General features: G+C 35.1%; 1 protein-coding gene across 1 annotated transcript in view; it reads right to left on the bottom strand.

Annotated features, from left to right (window-relative positions):
- Positions 1 to 24,070, bottom strand: part of TRHDE (thyrotropin releasing hormone degrading enzyme) — a 216,919-nt gene that overhangs the window by 112,422 nt on the left and 80,427 nt on the right. The window contains exons 5-7 of the mRNA XM_010708202.3: positions 16,446 to 16,600; positions 10,831 to 10,944; positions 351 to 488 (exon numbers count right to left, since the gene is read on the bottom strand). Coding sequence (XP_010706504.2) covers positions 351 to 488; positions 10,831 to 10,944; positions 16,446 to 16,600 — 407 coding nt within the window. The remainder of the gene's footprint in view (positions 1 to 350; positions 489 to 10,830; positions 10,945 to 16,445; positions 16,601 to 24,070) is intronic.

The raw sequence follows: 24,070 nt of genomic DNA, 5'->3' as shown, positions 1-24,070 counted from the left end.
AAAAAAGGGGAAAAGTATTGAATTCAGTATTTGAGAAATCTTCTTAAGAGTTTCAGTAGGGTAAAGACTATGTATCCTTTTGCTTTTTAAAGCATTTAACACTTTTCAGACACTGCCACAAAATGAATAGTAATTAAAAGAACATTAACACTGTTCTGTTGAATGTCATGGGATAAAATTACTGTAGTGACATGATGTAGTATATCGCAAACATATTCCACATAAATTAAAGTTTACCACCTAGTAACAATTATGAATGTATTCTTGAGCATTTGTTCTATAGACAGAACACAATCTTCTAATAGCTACTGACAAATCTCATAGAAAGAGATAAGTTTAATTAGTCCCACCTTTTTATATGCAATCCAGTCAAACACCCTGTCAATGTCTGTGGCTTGTTGCACCTCCTGGGATACTGGATGCGAACTGGTCAAACCATCCAGCAACATCACTTCATGTAGGACATCTGTCAGAAATCTTTGCTTTTCCTGAAATACAGCATAAGCAATAGTATCACATACACATTTACAATAATTTAGAAATGATGCATGGTTACCAGAGGCAGCCTCTATATGACAGTTAACTAACATGTGACCTGGTCTGAATGTAAGCCACTATCACATCTTAAAATCTTGAACAGTTCTACAGAACAGACAGGAACTAACTCTAGCATCAGAGACCCCTCTGACTTGAGATCATTTGCTGAAATAAGTTAGTTGAAATATTACAGACTATTATTGAGTCAAAATGTATCTACATTAGAGACATTTATTTAACTAATTATATTGTAGACTGCAATTCTGATTACCATATCTATTCACTCCCAGTTACTCAGGCTGGAAATAAAGGAAAAAGTGGTATAGTCTTCAATCACAAAAACCTATGTATGCTACAGATTAGCACTCAGTGAGCTCCTTGCATACACAGGTACAAACACTTTTGACAAAGATGACTAAATACAATCATTATTGCTCTATTGTGTAGATCAAAGGCATAGTAAGGCTTAAGTCACTTGACTCTTAGAATCAAATTCACAGAGCAGGTCAACATGGGATAGAACGATGAACAGAGCCCAAAGTATCACAGCAAATATCTGCATCATCTTTCTTAAATCCTGTAAAGAAATCATTTCTCCACATGAGTTCATTTGCTCTACAAACGTTATCTCCTTTATTTCATAATCTCCGTGTAGAGAAAACCACTATTATGTCTCTTTACGAGTGAGACTACCACTACATGTAGAAGTCAAATGACATAGTCAAAGTCACAGCTTCATCAGAGGCAGGTGCAAACCCAAACAATATCTAACATACTACTAATTCATTCCTATATCCTCTATAAATATGGATTGCAGAGGTATGTCAAAACTGCTGCATATTTACTCTGGCAGCAACATTAATTAAATGTTCAGATATACTCTATGAACTGTGGCACATTCACTCTTAGAGTACAAGTAGATATGACTTTTTCAGTTGAGAAATGACATGCTGTAAAATGTCCTCATATTGCATTCATATAGATCTATCTACTCCAACATGTCAGGAAAGAAGAGCTTCATTTCCTTGCTTTTCAAGTCACAAATAAATGCAAAGAGTGAATTAAAAATTATGGAAGATTTTTTTCCCCCTGAAATGACATATCTCAAACTTTATGTAAGTACAACATTTCCTGCATTAATGCTCCTCTAGTGCCATAGTGTACTCTAGAGAGTGGTGCTTTTTTTTTTTCCAAAAGCTATTTTGATGTCCACAGATAAACTAGTCACCGAATTATGTAATAAATTCTATATTTAATTTCTTGGGTGGTAAGGTTTTGGTATCAATGTGTTAATTTAAATCATATTTATAAGAAGCTGAAGAGCTGTTTCAATGCTGATCCATCTGGAAATAAACCTCTACGTTAAAATTCATTAGAGCACAAGAAATGTACCTTGAGTTGATTGTATATTCAGGCAATTAAAAACATGGGATGCAGGGAAGCCAATTACCCAACACACATTTAGTGTTCTCAGCTGGCTGCATGAGGTAAGGTTTGTGAAGGGAAAAGTAATGTCTTGTTCATATTATTGTTTGTTACCAAATTTTCTCAGGCATTCAGTTAGTAACTGTCCTTTTTATGGGAAAACAAGAAGCATAGGGAAACAAGTATTATGACAGTCCCACTCAGGGGAAAACTACTGAGGTAGAAAGGATTGCAGATGCTTTGGTTACATCTCAGTCACATTCTCTATTAGTAGCAGAAAACTATTTCATCAGAAGTACGATACGTAACTCATACAGGTATAAACACACATGGGTATAGATCCGCCTCCGAAATTCATGTCTGAATATCACAGTTAATGAACAGGTGTGGGAGTGGATTGTTGCTGTTCAGAATTTACTCATCAAAAGGATATTTGTTAATTACACAGGAATACTTAAAGTATAGAATACAGAATCAAGAAAATGAGTATCATAAAATGAAGCTATAAGGAATATAAAAAATATTAAAAAACAAAGGCTATGGTTTCCTGTTGTGTCAGTTTTTTTTTTCCTTATGTTAGCCTTTGACAAGCAGGAAAGAAGCATTTTAGATTCATCACAATTCACTCAAATTACCATAACTGGAAAGTTTTCATTAAAGTTTATGGCAGACCATAACACTGACATACAACAGGAATATCTACTATGTCTTCAAACACGTTTGCATGCATTTTAGTGGGAATTAAGGCAGCTTTTGAGGTATAAAGCTGATTTCTTTGAAACAAAAGGATTTCCAAAGTATTCCCATCTTTTCCCTTCAATATACAGCCTCTGAGAGTAGATTTCAAAAGGAGACTCTAGTATCTGCAGAACTCCAGGGACATACTGTGAGAAGAGTTTCCCAGTTGAGAGCAGGCATTCAGCTTGAAGAGACAACAGAAAACTGAATTGCAGAAAGAAACTAAAACTACCTTAATTATTTTGTTGAAGAAACATCACTTCAGCTATTAGAGTCATAGCCGAACATTAAGGGGAAAAGGGCAACACATGTGACCAAATTGCTTATAATGATAGAAGAGGGGCCTTTTATTCCCTAGTTATTTTACCTGATGCAGTACACTGGAATTGATCTGATTTAGCATGATATCTACCGGACTAAAGAAACACATAGCAGAGAAAAGAAAATCAATTTTGGAATGCGTTTAATGAGGCCAGTGAGCTGCCAACCTGGTAGGTGACAGGTTTGCAGCTGACATGAAACAATTACAAAATGTTATTGAAGATCGCTCTCCTCCAAGGGAGTTCAGCTGTAAGAGAGAAGCCAAAGACTGTGATTCGCCTGTAAAGAAAAGGAGGCTTCAGATAAGTCTCTGGGGTTTTGCCTGGAAACTGTTAGCAGCTGTATATAAGCACAAGGCAGTGCACTGAGCAAGAGTTGGTATGATGACAACAGAAGCCTATTCTGAAATAAGACTGAAATAAGGGCAGAAACGCTTCCACTCAAACCTATGTCTTTCTTTAAAGGCAAGCAGGAAGCTACTCCATTTCTTATCTTCCTACTACCCACTTGGCATCTAGCCTTGTCTTTTCTTCTCCTTAGCACCTTCTTGGATCTGAGGGTAGTCAAGTCTGGAAGGCCAGGTTCTGTTGCATTAAGAAAGAAAAGATACGCTGATTACTTTCTGTTGCTTTCCTTCTTGTACTTCCAGAAGAAGAGACTGAAGTATTTTTATCAGATCAGCGTGCTTTTTGAACATTTGCATGTTCAGATTATTGCCCAAACACCAGTGGTCAGTAGATTCACATACGTGTCTCTTCAAAGCAATTACTTGTACTCTCGGCTGGTAAGACTTTCCTTGTTTGGTACATGGTCATCTTGAAATGCCTAGTCCTTCTCTGAGTTTTCCCTTCCTTAGCCAACTTTTAAACAAAATGAATATTCAAATTTCACTGCTATGGGTGAAAATGATATGGATAACGGGGTCAGAAACTGTAGCTATTACCAATTCTTTCACACAATGGAAATAATCTGTAGATTTTTAAATGTGGATCTATAAATCATTCCATAACAATAAGAAGGAGGGATAAGAAACCAGCTAACCATGTAAAAGCCTTCTTGTTCTGTTTTGTTTTCATTTTGTTACAGGGAGGAAGCTTTATGGAAGGATGTGGTCACTCTTTGTGTACTACCCTCCAACATGCTGACCTCCATTCAAGTAGTCCGTCTCTAAATGGAAAGAAATAACTTGTGAAATAACATTTTTTGACACAAAAGACTGCACCTTCAAGAGCCAATAAAAATGTTTTGCATGTAATAGGATAACAATGACATAATGGAAAGAGACTGAGATACCATATTGAGGCATAATGTGCAAGTTAGTTAGCATGACAACAGTATAATACTTTTTCGTCACATAATTTCTAAAAATTAATATGAAATAGCAGGGAAAATAATTAAAATGAAAAAAAAAGAAAGAAAAGAAAAAAAGAAAAAAAGAAAAAGATAATAAAATATCCAACCGTGAAACAAAAGGAATAACACAAAAAAAGCCAAAACTGATAATTCGTACGCAGAAGAGATCAAAGGCCTCAATATTAAAGGCACTGCCTTTCTTCTGGGACTGCAATTCAAATGCTTCATGGACTGAGAAATATACATGAATAAAGCTTAATATTGGTGTGCAAACCTGCAAATGATTTCCCTGACAAACTTGCTGGAAATATCTTATCCAAATGTTACTAGCCATCAGCAATACAAAGGAGATGAGTGATCTCTCAAGCCTGACAAAAATCAGCATTTGCAATATGTGGTACTTCAATTTATAGGGAAAGCGCACCCTAGGGAAAAAGAAATAGGGGCAGATTTTAAAAGCAATCAAAGAATTCTAGTATACACAATACCAGGAAGTTGCAGTTCAAATACAGTACATTTTAGGGTGAAGCTTAACAAACTGCAAGGGAATATAATCTGTGAGGAAACCACAGGTTCAAAAAACAAACAAACAAACAAAAAAAAACCTTAAGACCAGAAAATAACCAATGGGGGCCAAAGCAAAGTCCTTCCCATCTATATATTTAAAAATACTACATTGTCATAGTGTAGAATGTCTCCTAAGTACTTGCAAATGAACACAGTATTTTTCTCTCTTTCTTCTCCCAACTGTATTTTGAGAAGATTACAGACAATTTTTTAATTTATATCTCTGCATGTGTGCCTCAATTATGTGCATAGTTTGTTGAAGGAGGCTTGCAGCAGATTCTACTTTTATCAACTATGAATATGACACAATTCCCATGTCTACCTCCGTAACTCTCTTATATCAGAAAAAAGAATTTGAAATGTATATTCTTTTGAATGAAATGCCAAACTGGATAATCATGACCCCCCAGGTGATATAACAGATGATATATTTATAGTATACTATTTGTAGTATAAATAGTATATATATCACCTAGGAGTTTTTGTGCAATTTCACCAGCTACTTCAACTGCAGTTTCCTGTCACCGCTCTGTTTTTCAAGTATAACTTTCATTTGGTTGTATACCAGACTCATTTTGCCAAATATGGACCTACAGAAACAAAGGACACAGTACAAAACAGTAAACATTATGAAAGGAAACATCCTCTACTTCCCCAAAATGCCTCAAGTAAAACTACTTTTACTCTTTCACTCAAAGAATCTGCTTTGCTATCTTGTATGTCATTGCCTTCAAAGAAATAAGAGTTGAACAAAAGTAAGAGATTAACACAGATCTATTTTATCTTTATATATTTGTCCCCAAAATATTTTTAAAAGTTAGGTAACAAGGTACAAAGTTTGTCTTCCAATGCATCCTCTGAGAGAACCTGTAGAGAAAAATCTTCTCACCCTTAAGAAGCAGTAAATATTATCTAAATAAAGTCACTTTGAGATATGTTTGGTACACTGAGGCAACTTCCAGCTACAACTGGCAAATGCCATTACTATTTAGAGTATTTTTCAGGTGCTCTAACATTTGCATGCCTAGATTTTACCATCCTGAAAGTGATGAGGCTCAGTGAGCTGAGCTTTGAAGGCACCAAACATGTTTTACAGAAACATCAAAAATTATATATCGGTTCATGTTTCAAGTAACTGCATATTGCACACAATTTTAAAACAAATGAGTAGCACATTCGCAACACATGAAAATACAAAAAGCAATCTTTCAGTAAGGATGCCTCTTATTACACATCTAATTGCTTATCTGCTGAACTTCCCACAGCGACTATATTTCCTGACGTGTGTATCTTTCTTTCGCTAGTGTTGCCCTAAATTGAGTCCATGCCTTGATCTTCCTCCTATACGGAATTCGAAAGTTGTCATAAAGAATTTGAGAAATTCTTTCTCAAATTACTGATGACAAATTGCTTTAAAAAATCAAAATTATGTGAAATTCAGCAAGTTCAGTGAAGTTTCTTTCTCAAATATTAATATAAACCTTGAACTCAGAAGAATGAAAATCATATGACTGAAAAGCTTTCATAATAACGCAATTTCAACTGCTTTCTCAAGATGAGCCTATGATGACATGAAGAAAGAAGAGGCACTGACATTCTCCAAACCTGTACTCAACCTCTTGAATAAATGTTTCATCTAAATGTTGATATTCTGAATGTCTGATCTCTAAATGTTAAGAGTTTAACTATTTAAAGCCAAGAATTCCAACTAATGCACCTTGCCAGAGCATATAAAGTGAAATGTAAGTCAAAGTACATTAAAGATAAGCATGTGTTTAATGGCAATATTCACTTTTATTACTTCAATCCTGACAATAAGAAGGATAGGCAATTAGGATCATTTATCAAGGATTTGGGCAGAGTATTCCACGACGTTCAAAGTACTTAATGTAATGAAGTTTAGTTAAACAGCTTTCTATTAACTTTCCAGGCACAAGTAATTTCTTGCATTTTAAAAACAGAAATGTTGATATGTAACATCATTATTATTTTCAGCTGCCTGTAGTAATAGCAGAGCCACTTAGAGTGTGGAACCTTATAGTGTGAATGAAGTACAATTCACTTGAAGAAAGGTGAAGGATGTCCTTCCAGGCAGACACAAAATTTTACTGCAAATATTTTAATCACAGTTGTTGATTACTAAGAAAATCTTTGACAAACACAACCATCCTTGTCTGTAAAAGCAGTAAGCACACAAGAAAGTGGGAGACCTTATCCCAGAATTTCAACTGACAAAAAAGGCAGGGGATTCAAAGCAATCACAGATGTATTACACCTTGACTTATCCAATAAAGTTTTCACCAAAACCAACTTTCATTTAATAAAAAAAAAGGGGGGGAAGGCATTGTGAGACTCTGTGAAGTGCTTTCTCAGCATCAAACAAGGTACCGACTGCTAGAGTATTTGACCCTCATTTGATGGATGAAAGGGAAAATTACATGTCAGTAATTCCTGCTGTCATAGTCCTCAATACCTAACCCTGTGCCAGAGACTTTCAAGGACAAACATGATGGTTCCTTCCACTAGTAAATAAGGAGGAGAAAGACCAATCAATAAAGTCATGGATATGAAAGTCTCTGTTGATTCCTTCCTTTACACAGCTATATACAAAGGAGTTCAAGATAACACCAGAAACAAGCAGAGAGAAAGAAGGAATATATAGTTGCTGTTGGGCCTCTGAAAGGAGTAAGGTGGATGAGAAATGACAGGGCTATGAAGAGCAAATTAGCAGTACGTACTTTTTCATTTTAATTTTCTCCTTTCCCTGATCCTAAAAAAAAAGCAGAAACACCTTTCACAAAGGCAGGATTTCCTTTATTGTCACACTCAAGAAATTATATTCAGCTGCTGCTTTTTATGGCATGAAGAGATAACCAAAACGTTATATGGCATGCCTCTAATACAGAAACCTCATCTCTGAATTTCAAAGTCATGAAACAGCAACAGTCAAGGCACTTGCATACATATGGTTAATTGGAGTACACATGATTAAGCAATATTATCTGATCTTTGGGGAAAACTGCTTGCAGCACAAACTTTCTTTATAAAACAGTCTCGACAACACAAAAAAAAAAAAGTTTTAAAATTCAAAGTCCTTGAAGAATGAGATTTCAGAATAAGATTTTGAAACAGCTCAGAATAAAAAATTCAAAAAAAAACTTAATTTGGGATACAGGCAAAGTAAAAGGCTGAAATGGGAAAACTATTGCAAATGTCTAATGAGTAGCCATTAGCGTTATATCTCTTAGAAAATCAAAGGTAGCTTCACCTTCAAGAAGATGAAGAATGCAGGGCCTTAATTTTTAGCTGAGGGAATGAAGTGAGACTTTCTAGCTTTGACCTGAATTAACTTCAATTTTAATTTAAAAAGGACATTAAAACCAATGGTGAGATCATGAAAGCTCACCTTTCTGTTTTGAAACTAGCAAAACTTTGTCCACTTCTTCAGGAGAATTCTGATAAACCTTACATTAACTGCAACAGATAACAGAAGCCTCTGTCAGAATGACTTCTTATTCTGTTCTTGAAACTGTTTACCCAAAATTTTAACACTGCATAAGCATGGATAGAGTTTATTAAAAATTGGACTTCCTTTCTCATTAAGTTTACACCTCCCAGTGAACTACGTAAATGCCTTGTGGACAAAACAAGAAACTAAACTAGACTAATAAGGTGTAATAGTTCATGTTTCATAGCAGTTTTGGTAGTCCTGATATCTAATCATCTATCCTCTGGTAGAAGAAGAGTTAATAAAACAACTGAGGGAAAACTGATGAGATAAAAAAAAATTAGAAGAGGAAGAAATATTTAAGCAAGCTAAATAATGTAGAGAAGAAAACGATATCAAACCTATGAATTCCACATAAAATGCACACTGCAAAAAATACACAGCTTCACTAAAGAGTAGCATCTCTAGACAAGAAGTAGCAAAATATTAGGAGCTTATGTCATTTCAACAGTAAAAGCCAGCAAACCTCCTACAATTTAAATAGGAAGCTGCAGATATTTGTTCCAGGTATGCAACCCATACTGTCCAGGTTGCATTTCTAAACAAAATCCCTTTTCCAGGAATCTGCTTGCAGTCTTGTGAAAATATGACAAATATTCTCTAATAAACTGCAATGAAACTCAATTTGACATTTTAGTTTATGGACTTCTTAAAGAAAGTTCCAAGGGTAAAATTTCAAAACTGCAAGACAAAGAAATGAACTAACTTTTCCCATTCTTTAGAAAGAAAGAGCATTTTGGCATAGCACACTTCATTTTCTTGAAGCAAAGAGCTCTATGATCATACACCACAGTATCTTTTATTTTTATTTCACAATAACTGCTGACAAAACACCAGTGAGAATGTTGGAATATTGTTATGTTTAACCAACATTACAGAAAATAAGATTTGTAGTTCTTGATTTTACTACTGATCCATGAAGCTTGTATCCTTCATTTTTTAAAAAAAATCTAAGTTGTTTGGAACAGCTTTTTTTTTATATAAAGGCTCATTTTTTGTTTGTCCAACTTAATAAATGTCTCTATGATCTAAACAGAAAATGTTCTTTTATATCAATTACAACAATATCCAGCAAGCCAAATTCCAGTTACAGTAGCTTTTGTTTCCTCTTCTTACAATCTGTATAAGGCTGAAAGGTCAGAATATTGATTTCTACAGCAGTCTGCAAAAGAATGCAGCATATTTACATATTTAACTCAACAAGTGTTTCATCTTGCAACCATTTTTCTAACTATTTCTAATTATTATTCACCAAATGTTTATGAAAAGTTTATTTCTACCTTCTTTTTAATATAGGGGAAAAAACTGACAGAACAGTATTTTTCCAGACACAGACATACCACTTCAGCTAATTTATGCAGCATGTGTCCGATTTCCAAGCTTAACAGTCATACCTTGTTCAATCCATTTGTTTTGCCTGCATTCTGCTAAGATACAAGGAGTTCACATGATGGGCATGTCATTTGCATAACATTGAATATTATATTCATTCCACAGAAATCTCAAGCAAGCATTCTATATTCCAAATGACTTCTGAAACAAAGTTATTCCACATTCGTTGAACTGATTATGTGAAGAACAAATGATGGATGATTTGAAGATAAAATTCAGTGTATAAACATTGTCATCTACAACATTTCACTATGCTAATATCATAAAGGACTGCCAGATTCTATTGCATTCATAATTAGAATGATTACATTGTAATTCAGGATATGATTTTCATAAAGATCAAGAGAATGAGTTTTAATACAACCAAAGCCAGGTGAACCAAGTAAGTTTACCTATACAAGACAGATGGCAGTTCAGATGAAGATTTGTTTTCCTACTTCAATTATAAATTTTCCTACTGCAATTATAAATCTAAACTTACACCTACAACAAAGTATTAAAATACTACAAAGAATTTGAACTGCACAAGAAGCATATGTAAACAAGATTACCCATAAGGGTAAACTTAGAGAGAAAAGAACAGAATACTCTAAGAAAATATTTTCAAGTTCACAGTATGTTTTAACCAAACATCTCTTTTACATTTTTTGTCTGTATTAAATTCAACGTTCTGTCTATTTTCATAAATGGTCCATGTTAAATCATAACAGCTGTAATCCAAAATGTTTTTCAGCAAAGAGACAGCAGTTATTTTAACACTGGGTTATGATAGACATGACCTTACTTCTTTTGTAATAAATTGCAGATTACACTTTTGGAATGCTTTCAAATTATTTCACACCTTGTGAGTTTGCTTTATTGGACATCTGATACTTTCATGCATCATTTCTTATTTTTCAGCAGTCCCTGTCTATAACAGAAGCAGGAGTATAGCAGGAAAAAAAACCTTGCTGTGGAGTTTCAGTATGAATGAAATAAAACAAACGTACCATGTTCCATCCTGGGTAGAGGTAGTCTGTCCCAATAAATTCAAAATAGTGAGCAAAACCCTCTTTCAACCACACATCCTCCCACCAAACTGGAGTCACGAGGTCACCAAACCACTGCAAAGAAAGTTTAGATAAAAAAACTTTTAGAAAATCATGCTTGCATATATCACACTTATACAGAGCAAATTCTTCACAAGTTTCAATTAAAGCAGTAGCTTATACCATTCAGAGGAAAAGCAGATTTTTTTTCATATACTATTGAATTAAGCTTTTTTACAGGATGCACATAAGTTACTTAAATAAAATATTAGAAAAGAACTAGTATGCACGGCATTGCTTTACTTATCTAAAATAGATGCTCACCTCAGTTTAAGGAACTAACCAATACAATGAGAGAACAATGTGAAACCAGCTTATTTGAGCTAGGAACACTTGGAAACTTTACTATGTATAGTGTGAATATTTAGAACTGGAAACATAAACTCTCTCTCTATTCCAGGTCTATATTTTAGCATTTCTTCCTCTGTAAGGTCTGCCTGTTAAGATTTACAACAATACTAACATTCATTGGCCACTTTCCTAAGGAAAGCCATTTCATGCAACCCCCTCCATGAGTAAGCCTTAGCCCTCTCGAAATAGGGAGTTTCAGGAGCTGGGTTGTAGCCACAAACCTATCATGGCAGAGGACATGTAGATGCCACAAGGATTTCAGCCAAAGATAGGATGATTGCCAGAAAAGGAATAGGGACAAACAAATACAGGAAATCAGGCTTCATCAATTCTACTGCTCACAAATCACGCTGTATAAATGATTATAACGATTCTGGGCAACCTGGGAATATCTTAACATAAGTGACAAGAGCAGAAGCACACACATTATTATGGAAAGTTATTTCACAGTCTCTGTAAAATCTTTTGCCAAAAACCAAACTTTTGCTCCTGGAAACAAACTTATTTTTAATGTGATTAGAGATAGATTAATAATCAACAGAGATAATTTTGAGCTTTCGTGTATTTTAAACTGGTAGTAAACAGAAAGGGAGCAAATAAGTTTCCAGAGGGAGGCAACATAGGACAGGTGCTGCTGCTGACACAAGTGAGAGAAGAAAATGAAGGAACATGGGGTTGGCCAAGTAAGCAGTTTCTTTTCAGGATGATTGGCATATCTGAAGGCTTTGTCCAGCATCTCAATGCAAGATCTTTATCTTGCTTCTGTGCACGTCTTTGTTGAGGGAGAATAGCGTGTGGGGAGGATCAATGCCATGACTACGATCCTTCATGAAAAGAACACAGAAGCTCCAAAGAACAGATGACAGAAACAGAGATTATCAGATTGCCACACAGTGTTCAGTAAATAGGATTTGAAAGAAAAATGAAGCGAAATGCGAAAATGAACGTTAGCAGCAATGAACTGAAGAATTTCTGGGTAAAAGATGGGGTTGACAAAAGTCTTATTCACATGCTAAGTGAAACAAACTTACTGGATAGTTGAACATAACATAGCTAAGGGTTATTAAATTAACTCTCTACAGGACCAACAGAGATAAAGATTGATTTTAAGAATATTTATCTGAAAAGGTAAAGAACTACTGAAAATCTTTTTATGTATATAATGCACAATTTTAAAAGTTAGAGTAACATGTTACCAAAGTAGTACAAAAATTATACTTATTCTAGAATACATTGACTAAGTGATTTCTAATGCTAAAAAGGTTAAACACAACATCACAGTGTTTATGTCTTGAATTACAAGACTCCTGAACAGATCAGAAACCAGTAACAGTCAGGGTATACTACAACTCATCAAAAAGAGGTTTAAACAGTAAAACTTATCAAGTTTGTAATACATATTCTTGCAATTTAAAAGAATTTGTAAAATTATTTGTTAAAGTAGAACGGTGAAGTATTTTAAAGTTAGATTAAAAAAAAAAACATTTGACTTAAGAAGGAGCCTAGTTTTGTCATCTTAGCTGAAAAGTGGAAAATATGAATTTTGCTGCTTTCCCAATATTTGATGTCAGAATCAAGTATTTCATTTATTCCTCTAGGAGATTAATGTGCTTATTTAGTAATTACAAAATTAAAAGTTTTCACTGTCATTTAATCATCCAGGAGGACAATTATTTAACAGGAATTAAAACAGCATATGATACCAGTATGAAAACAAGGAATTCAAGACTAACCAGTCTTGAATATCATGGAGAATATTACTGTTAGAGAAAGCAGTCCCAGAGAATGCAATTAATGAAGACCAATATTCAAGAAGAATTGTACTATTATCGTCCTAGGTGTTACATATCTGAAAGGGAAACATTAAGTGAAGCATTTCATTTAAGTAATTGCTCATTTATTTATTTATTTGTGTGTTTGAAGAGGGACACTATTTGCCCTAAGTGACAATGTTATTTCTTTTCATTTTCAGAAAGAAAAATGAATTGAAATATATTGGTTACATAAATTGCTTGTTTCCCTCAGTTATTGTGTTCATCCTGACACAAAAGGCCTTCATTACCAGCATATTGAAAAGGTACTCCTTCCCATGCACTTTTCTTACAGATTACTTAAAAAAATAAAAAATAAATAAATAAATAAAAAACAGTGGCTTAGGGTTTTTTAATTTTCCTTCTGCATTCATGCATGTTTAACTCAAGTTTTGTGCTCAGGGGGGACAAGTAACAAAAAATTATGGTGATTAAATTCAAACAACTTTTTCTTCAAAGGCTGTAGGTGGGGTTGATCTGTGATATGCAAATAAAATGTATTGCTAATTTAACAGAATTATTTAAATAAATTATAGTAGTTATTTTGAGCTATTAACTTAAGATGCTATAAATATGTGTGTATTGACTAATATATCATTTGTGTTCTGGGGCTCGGAGGGAAAGCTTTAATGCAGAAGTACTCCACCTTCTGCCAATTATTAATTTTTTATTAAATACTTGAAGTGTTCTAAAAAATTCAAGCTGTAATATCAAGCATTAGTAGCCTAAAAATGATGAAACTAAAGCTAGCTGCATTAAATACGTCCTTCCTAAAACTTGTACCTAAAATAAGAATCTAGTCAAGCATTACAAAGTCACCTGTGAAGAAATCAGGCATAAAATTCTCTCTTGAATTCTTTGCATGTGTACTTTGACAACCACAGAATTTCTTTCTAATTCTGCAATGATGCCTCTCTGTTCTAAAAAATGCAGTTCACGACCAAATGCATATAAAATGCTCAATCAGTTTAGGAATTCCAATCTTAAACAGTCACATCTAGTTTACAATCCCAATTCTTAATTTTATCCATTTCTTTGAATCTCAGGTATATCATTAGCAAAACATTTGCTGTGTTACTGTAAGGGACAAAGGTATCATATGGCACAGTTCCATACCGTACTAAGATATGCTGCATATGTATTCAAGTAGACTTTAAAATCAAGGAGCACTATATGATGAAACAGGGCAACTATATAGTTCTTCTTTAATAACAAAAAGGAAAGAAAAAAACAAAACATATTTTAGGGCAGTTTCCTTCTTATTGGAAATCTTCAAAATTACCTTAATTTTTCAATGTATAAAAATCAGTGAAGCAATATTCCTGAACCACCACAGTTTAGAAGACTAGGCTTCTACAAGAGAACAAGAGAATGAAAAATACATTGAATAATTAACAATTAATAGCAGAGGCAAGAGATCTTGGACCCAATCTGGCCTCAGCTCAACATACAGCAAAGATAATATTATTTATGCTCCTGACTTACGTGAGCCAGAGTTATAGTTTCCTTGAGGAAACTGCAGCAGAAAACACTGGCTACAGAATAAACATGGCGACACTTGGCGACATCAGTGTTTTGTGGCACGTATTTTTGGAGGGCTTCTGTCTTTAAATTTTATTTGCAGTTGAACGATCTGTATTCTATGTGACTCAATTCTGCATTTAAAAAGTAGAAATATTATTTCTTCCCTTTGAGTATTAAGTATTATATCAATTTGCCCACTAAGATAGCTGAGCAAAGCCTTGATATGTATAACACTAAAACAGAAACTGCAGCAACAAGAATGAAGGAAGACACTTCTGATTAAGTAAACATTCCTGGAAGTAAAATGAGAACAGACACCAAATAAGTTTCTCATTTGCACTTTTAAGGTCACTTAAGAGTACATAGCTACCATAAAATAAACTCACATAGTCTTCTCAAACTTCGATATCCTCTGAAGTTCCCAAAATAATACACTGACAGAGGCTCAATGAGAATCAGTTCCAATGAGAATCAAACAAATAAACTTTGCAAGCTACTGATGTTATAATTGCTCACATATTACATATAAACTGCTTTGGAAGGAGAGGAAATTATTTCAGCAGCAAAAAAATAACTGGAAGCAATGGAATGACTTCAGAAAAAGGAAGACTTGAGCAGAATGCAAAGAAAAAGTTATCAATTGTTGGATTTAAAGGGTTACAGAAAAGGTTCTGAAGGAGTCTGCAAAAACCGTGTACTCAGGAACACTGAACCCCACACTAGAAAAAAAAACACTAGTGGCAGAATTTAATACTAACCAGAGTTGGGATTTGATGACCTAATATGTGTTTTCCACATCTTAATCCTCAGGCACCATGATTTTTCTAGCTGAACAGTGTGCTACTCTATTGTACTGCACAATAAAGAGCATATAACAAAACAAGATGATCACACTGAGAGCAAACCAGCAATAACTTTCAATTAAAATGTCATGTTTTAGCTGAGGATTTAATATTCATCTACAGATTTAACGTGAAACATGAATACGAACCAAGCATTATTATTTCCAGGTTCATCTACCGTAACTCTATTATGAAGGCTCCCTTTTATATGGTACTTATATTTGCAGAAAGTGTTAAGAATATGCATTGCATTTTAAAGAATGCTGTGTAAAGTCACAGATGTAAGCCATGCTGATTACACAGTAGGATTTTAACCTGAGGGCTATGATTATGCCTGTTATGAGTTTAAGAAAGGGTTTCCTGACCCTCAAGCGCATTTCTTCGATAACATTTGCATTCAACTCAATATTACTAAACAGTCATAATGTGTTTAGTTGGAGATAAGATGGAAGAAATGTGAAATAAATTGTAATATGGATTTATTACAAAGTTTTTTATTGATAAAAAGGTTTCTGTACATATAAAGACTCGATTGTCCATCATGAGTGAACAGAGAGTTAATACCAAACTTAAAAAAGGAAAAGGGAAGTGCACGTGTATGTGAGAGGAGACGAGTAAGACTATCAAGTTGATTTCAGCCAAAGCATTTTTTGACATGAACGTGCAATACAGTATGAATCTGCTATGGTTCTGCAATAAATTCTTTTCTACAGTTATGAATGTGTATAAGCTATCGAACAACACACAAAACACATAGGTTAAAATCATACAGAAGATAAGCAAGTTCTTTGTTACTAATTTTCTTCTTTACCCCCATTCTGACTCTTTCTTGTTTTTGTATTCTAGTTATATATTCTTAGAGATCCTCCTGTTATTTGGACTACACTTTCAATAAAAGCTGTAACTGTTTGTGCAAATTCATTTTCAGTTTTGAAAAGGAATGCATGGTTTCTGATATAAGTGCTATGTATCTGAACACTTCGAATACCTGATGACATAGCTCATGTACAATGACCATGGTGACATCCAGCAGGTATGATATAGAAGAAATGCTTGGATCCAGTAGTATCCTTTGCTCCACAAAAACACTCAGTCCCCAGTTCTCCATAGCAGCATAGGGATGTTTAGGCACAGCTAACAGATCTGAAAACAAAGAAAAAATATGTTAGCTTCCTTTGAAAGATATTTTACTGAAGAGTTATTGTAGATAAAGCCATAAACAATCATTAAAAACATTTTAAATAACATAAACATAAAAACAGGACTGTTAATTTCAGCTCTCTAGCATTTCTACTTAGGAAACATTAATAAAATATCAATTTTTGTTCTTATATCACTACCTGTTAATTATAGTTATGTTATTTATGTAACAGTACTTAGTATTTTTAATTTCAGAAGTTATCTATAGAATATAGATTATTTTAAAATATCTTGATGTTGATTTACTGATGAGTTTGATGCTACTTCTCATGTTTACTACACCACAATCAAAGCAGTAACACAGATTTTAACAAACAAAAGTATTGTTTATCTTTTCATTAAAGTGACCTCTTTATGAACATGTTTCAAGTCAAACTATATGTAAGGATTTACATTAGGGAAGAACTGAAGAAATCTTTTTTCATAACAATCAGAAAGAATCATAGAATCATCATAGAATCATAGAATCACAAGATTGGAAACGACCTGCAAGATCATCTAGTCCAACCGTCTTCTCATTACCATTGCTACTACAAACTAAACAATATCTCGTAGCTCCTCATCCAGGCACCTCTTGAACAATGCCAGGGACGGTGACTCCACCACCTCCCTTGGCAGGCCATTCCAGTGCCTGACCACTCTCTGAGAGAAAAAGTTTTTCCTCATGTCTAACCTAAACCTCTTCTGGTACAACTTGCAGCCATTTCCCCTGGTCCTGTTTGTTGCCTGGGAGAAGAGGCCAAACCCCTCCTCACCACAACCTTCCTTCAGGAATTTGTAGAGTGCAATGAGGTCTCCCCTGAGCCTCCTCTTCTCCAGACTAAACAACCCCAACTCCGTCAGCCGCTCCTCATAAGACTTGTGCTCCAGACCCCTCACAATTTCATTGCCCTTCTCTGGACACGTTCCAGGGCCTCAATGTCTATCTTGTAGTTAGGGGCCCAAAACTGAACATAATACTCGAGGTGCGGCCTCACCAGTGCTGAGTAGAGAGGGATGATCACCTCCCTGCTCCTGCTGGCCACACTATTTCTAATGCAGGCCAGATGCCGTTGGCCCTCTTAGCCACCTGGGCACACTGTCAGCTCATGTTGAGCCGAGCATCAACCAACACCCCCAGGTCCCTTTCCTCTTCACAATCATCCAGCCACTCATCCCCAAGCCTACAGTGCTGCATGGGGTTATTGTGGCCAAAGTGCAGGACCCGACACTTGGCCTTGTTGAACCTCATTCCATTCACCTCAGCCCAGCAATCCAGCTTATCTAGATCCCTCTGAAGGGTCTCCCTACCCTCAAGCAGATCAACACCACCTCCCAACTTGGTGTCATCTCAAACTTACTGAGAGTACACTAAGTCCCCTCATCTAGGTTGTCAATAAAGATATTAAACAAGATATTAAACAAGGCCCCAGTACCAACCCCTGGGGGACACCATTTGTAACGGGTCACCAGCTGGACTTAACTCCATTAACCACTACCCGCTGGACACAGCTCTCTAGCCAGTTCTTTACACAAAGAAGGGTATACCTGTCCAGGCCACAGGCAGCCAGTTTCCCCAGAAGAATATTGTGAGAGATCATGTCAAAGGCTTTCCTGAAGTCTAGGTAGACTACATCAACAGCCTTTCCCTCATCTACTTGTCTGGTCACCCAGTCGTAGAAGTTCACAAGCTGTTCAGAAGTTCAAAAGCTGTTCAGAATCTCTTTGCCAAAACAAGGCATCTTTCAGTACATAATATTGCTATCAGCCCCTCTGAGAATGGAGCTGCTGACAGTCCTGTTTCAGTTCCACAGGTTGGAACAATGATGCCAGATACAATCAAAGATGAGTTACTTCAGCTTAGTACCCAGTAAGAGATAAAACAGTATGAAGAAGATGGGAATTCTATCTTATTAAAAAAAAATTAAAAAATGAGTGAGGAAATTTCTCTCAGTGGCAAGACGTTCAAGAAGACACTATTACAATGGCTATCCAGATGCTAGTAAGATCTTACAGAAAGTGGCTGAAAAGAAATTCAAATTGACCAGTCTGGAAATAAAATTAGAGCAAATTGACATAAGGAATAAAAAAATATGCAGTACTGCTCCACTACAAAAATATCTGAAAGAGCCTAGAAACAGCTTCTAAGTCTACAAGAAGCCCAGTGCAAATCAGCCAGACTTTTGGAAGCTATACTGTCACATCAGCATGGTGCTCTTTTCTAGTTGAATTAATTAGCCTGGCTTCTTAATTAATTAGCCTGGCTAATGTACTCCTCTCATTTGGCTATGTTACTTCTGGTTCCTAAGCTAGTTCATTCATAATCAACACACGTAGATTTAGGCGGTGGGATGAATGGTCTCTGGATTGACTTCTCCCAAAGAAGTGAAATTATGACTTGCTTATAGACAGCAATTCTATTACAGCACACACATCTCCTACATTTTCCTATTTTGTTTTCCTTATAAACATGGTAGAATTGGCTTGAAGAACAATCTGACAGCAGGAGCTCTACTTCGGGATTCACGGAAAGAAGCAACAGAAATATCAGGATTAGATAAAGAACTCAGATATATTTCAGCATTCCCCAAAAGGGGAGTAAAAAAAAAATTTTTTTTGCAAGTAGTAAATAAAACACCGACCTCAAGTGAAAACACAGAGAGACGATAGCAGCTACTTTCGAATACAAAAAAAAAAAAACTGAAAATAGCCAAATTGCAGAGGAACTACAAAGGATAAATAGCAAATATTCATATAAAGGCAAACATTAGAACAAGAACCTAATTAAGGAGAGCAAAGCAAAAATCCAAAGCATGGTGTTCAAGAGGAGACTGCCAGTTAATTCAAATTTATATGCTTTAATTTTCTTCTTCAGTTGAAGCTTGAAACATACTACTTTTATAGAATAACTGCAATTTGTTATTACTAACATGAAAAATTCCTGTCTGCTATACAAAGGAAGGATAAGCATTAAAAGATGACACAAAGGCTATAGGGCGAAATCACTGAACTTAATGGCAAATATTCATTAAATTTAAACAGGGACCTTTCCTATTCTTAGCTCTGTAAAGAAAGCTGTAACTTTTCCTGCAGTGATTAAACTTTCATTTAAAAAGTATCTTCAGAACACAGAAAGAATGATTCTAATTTACTCCCAGTTTTCAACAACTCCTTTCAAATCAGCAAAGTATCAAAGATATCAAAATAAAACTACCACAAAAGAAAAACTCTTTCATACTTGCACTGATTGTTTTGCTTCCCTTCTCTCTTTTGCATTCATTTGAATTTTCTGGTCTTCCTTGTCAGTCATAGCAGACACATTTTGTTAGTGTCAGCAAATAATAAACTGAAATAACTCTGTGGCACTGGGAAACAGATCTCATGCTGTTCAGGAAAGGAGTTCACCCCCACCTAAATACAAAGGCATTTATTTAGCTTATTACTGACTGTTCATTGGTAATGGTCTGGTGGCTTAGATGGATGCATGGTAGCACTGACATACTAGTAAAACCCTCCAGTCTGACTGATGGCTAGCTGCCTTCCAGGCAGACAACAGCAGAGAAATACTCTAAATCACTTTCCTCTTGCACAATGCCATTGCTCTGCAAGCCTTGACATTCCTTTCACTCATCAGCTAATGCACTGTAATGCCAAGAAGACAACTTCCTTAATCTCCAGCAACTGACAAACTGGACTCTGAGTGTACTTGTTACTACAACATGAGAATTCCTTTTCTTCTCATTGTCCATGTCTAAAATCAGAATTCCCAGTCTTACTGTAAATTCAGAAACAAAATTCTTCAGAGGTTGATCTTGATTGAACCTCAGATTTCTACCACCTTTAAACAAAATCCCCAATTTGGGTCCAAGACAATCATCTGTACTATTATCCAGGGAGCAAAAATATTTCATTTCAGAGAAACAATGTTTGATGTTCAAGTCTCATCAGAGGAAATTGCATTTTCCTCTGCCTACTACACCACAAAAGAACTGAGGAAGGTCTCTAATGGTCCTCAAGGTGACACCCACTAAGGTTTAAAGATAATTTTTGAGGAGCAAGGTACAAAAGGAGGGGCGATGATGAACATTTTGATACAAACATTATTCACCCATTGTATTGCTCAAAAGCATTCTATACTAGCTGCAAAAATATGAGCTACTGAATATATAACAGTTTGTGCACATGCTGTATCCAGTTACTCTGCACAGTATTTAATTAAATTCTTTGTAAAGCACTCGTGAATGTTTGATTATGTAGATATTGCAGGGGAAATAGAAGTGCTTGTTATTGCTTGCAGAGAATAATATCCCCATGCATCATAAAAGCGTTACTTGAGATTTCCTGATACAGCAGTGCAGAGTCCTGTGCACCACTGGAATAATAGAAGGTTTCCACCTCTTGGCCTTCACAGAGACTAAATTCATGACTCTGAAGTAGAAACTAAACAGCTAAAATAAAATCACCACAAAAGCCATCCAAACTAAAAGGCGTTGGAACATCACATTAATGTACGACAGTGGTACAATTACTCAATTCTAATTATTCAAATACATACAGATATTTCTGAAATATGGTCCTGTGCAAATCTCATTTTTCAGCAGTTCAGGTTACAAGAACTGTAAATAGCTCAGCAGCTCCTTTTACTTCCAAACATTCAATTAAGGCATCATAACTATGTGAGCTTAAATCAAAATATAATTGTCCAACATTATTAGCAAGCATCATCATAGTACAAAATAGAAATTAGCAATTCATCACCTAACTTGGTCACAAAGAGAATCCACTTTCAACGTGACTACCTATTAATTTAGCATTGGTGTAATTTGAAGATATGACTCTGTTTTTTCTCTTTTTCTACTCATTTATAGTATTAAATTCCCCAACTATGAACATCATTCTAACTTTAAATGAGAGCAGAATTAGAATTGAATATAAATGCAAAACAAGACGCAACTGTCTCAAAGTACCCTGAATTTGAAGTTTTTTCTTTCACTTCTTCATCTTCTCCACCCCTATCATAACAATATGTTTAACCATCTTTGTTTTAAATGTTTGAACATACATCCTTACTATACATGAGTATGACTGTGTGCACAAACACAGTTATCTACATGAATGAACATATTTACTAGATACACTGTGATCTTGTATTAGCTGCTTGATGAAATGTAACCAAGGGATAGATCCTGCAGGACACAGAAAGAGCATTAAATTTCTTGTAATCAAGGAGAAAGAAAAAGCAACTAGTGAGGAAAAAAATATATATATGGGGAAATCTACACATTTTCTGTTATCAGATATGGTAAGTATCCCAAATGAATGTAAGAACCCTAAAACTCTGCAACTTTATACAAGAACATACAGTGTGAAAAAGTAATTTTCTGACAAACATCTTTACACATTTCCTTAATAAAATTAGGAAGCATACAGAGATAAACTGTTCACTGTGTGAACTCCACATTTTTCTTTTCTAATCCTCATATCTATTTCAAAATTTAGACTAAAAATCTGAATTTACCCACCTGCCTCTGAGAACATTGTTTTCACACTTTTCTTCAGAGAGGCTTTCTTCAACATTTCAAATATAGATTTCTTGATACTAGGCACTTCATTTTTTGATAGTGACTTTGACTAATTAAGGGAAAGTTTGTCTAGTATCAGGTAATTTTAATCTTGACAAATGAAAATCTCAAGTATGTTTTTGCCCTTTCACAATGCTGCATAATGTAATCAATAGATTTATTAAATCTCCCTAAAGGTCTTGTGCAAATGAATGCTGTTGAACAAAAATACAAACTATTTACTGAAGGAGTTTATATTTATGCCACTCAGATGCCTTAATCAAAGGCATTTCTTTATTAACAGTAAGTAGAATGTGCTTTTCTGAAACAAAAGACCATTCAATGATTTAAGGAAATTCAATGATTTTAAAGAAAAAGCCAACTACCAGACGTAGTAGCATGGGTTAAAAATCATTATGTCAAATGGTAGGTACCGTAAGGAAATATACAGATTGGTGATTCAGAAAGAACTGATAATAGCCTTCATAAGAAGCATCAAAATTTGCCACTGAAAAGCTTTTTTTCCTGTATTGTTTTCTTGGTATAACAGAGAAATATGTACCAGAGAATGCAGGTTTTCCTGATATATGTACTTTCACTCCTTTAAAAGGTCTTTAAGGGAAGAAAAAAAAAAAGCCATCCCGGGCCTAGAAGAAATACTTCTGAAGCCAATAGGAGGGTCTCCACCTGACTTCAACTGCAGAACAAAGCACAACTAATGGATTCAAATGCATACTTTGAGACACGTTAAGGAGACTGATTTCAGGAAATACTAAATATATGTTTCCTGAAAACTAAATCACTTGTACTACCTGACTTTGAGCACTTAGCAGCTGGGTACCCTAAATTAGCTATCCTTTTAACTTGTATTTTTATTTAAACCACTACTAAAGAGTATTTTGGTACTTTCTGTACATGAATTATTCAAACACACAGAAGTTGCAGACCACCTGGATGACAGGTGACATGGGAACTTTTTGAGTAACGCTTCTGTTTGCCCAAGTGCTTTTCCTGGCACCAATTTTATCTTTAGGGCTAAAGCACTGATGTCCTTCTACAAGCATGACACTTAGCAGGCGCGCATGGATGCAAGCCTGCAGAGTTAATGCAAAGGTCTAAACCTGTTTGCCATTATTTCAGTCAAATCAAATGGCTTGTTGCAGACCCTGAGGAGAAATCACTGACACACAGCAGTTTATTGCTGTTATTTCTACTGCTTCTTACTGTTGTACAAAGTATTACTTAACATTAAGTGACATAAACAATGGATGGATTTCCAGAGTGGTTGATGTGAATAGCGGATGGTTAATAAAACGTGAATACCAAAGGTTCCAAGAGGGAAAAATACTGTGGGAGAGAAGGGAAGAATAAGCAGAAATATAAAAAGAAAACTGCTATTTTTCAAGCGATGGAGCCTTGACTCTGGGTGATGGCTGGTATACAGTTTAAGAAAATAGAATGGAAACCCCTTGATTTTATTTGACATGCATATTATTAAATTGCTTTCAATTTTCATAATCCCAATCTATAGATCATTGCTTTGTTATTTCAAAGTGTATCAAATGTTCAATGTTGAAATGAAATATGAATGCAATAGCCCATTGAGGCTGAATTATGTATCATCTTGGTTGAATCGATCTCCACATGAACAGTGCCTTTCGTCTAAATAATACCTAGACAGATCATTATGAATTGTGGCACAGTAACAAACAGGGACAAAAAAAACATCTTTCACAAAATTTCTAGTAAGGAACAACACTACAGCGTGTCATAGAAACCTTTTTTTCCTCAGCCCTCAGCCAGATGTGGGTACTCTAAACTCTTCTCATACATACACTAGAAAAAAAGTGTTACACAGAACTAAGACAGAGAC

The sequence above is a fragment of the Meleagris gallopavo genome, chromosome 1 (genome assembly GCF_000146605.3).
Source record: "Meleagris gallopavo isolate NT-WF06-2002-E0010 breed Aviagen turkey brand Nicholas breeding stock chromosome 1, Turkey_5.1, whole genome shotgun sequence".
NCBI classification, from domain to species: domain Eukaryota; kingdom Metazoa; phylum Chordata; class Aves; order Galliformes; family Phasianidae; genus Meleagris; species Meleagris gallopavo.
The sequence above is the reverse complement of the archived record's forward strand: the minus strand, read 5'-3'. Positions and strand labels throughout refer to the sequence as shown.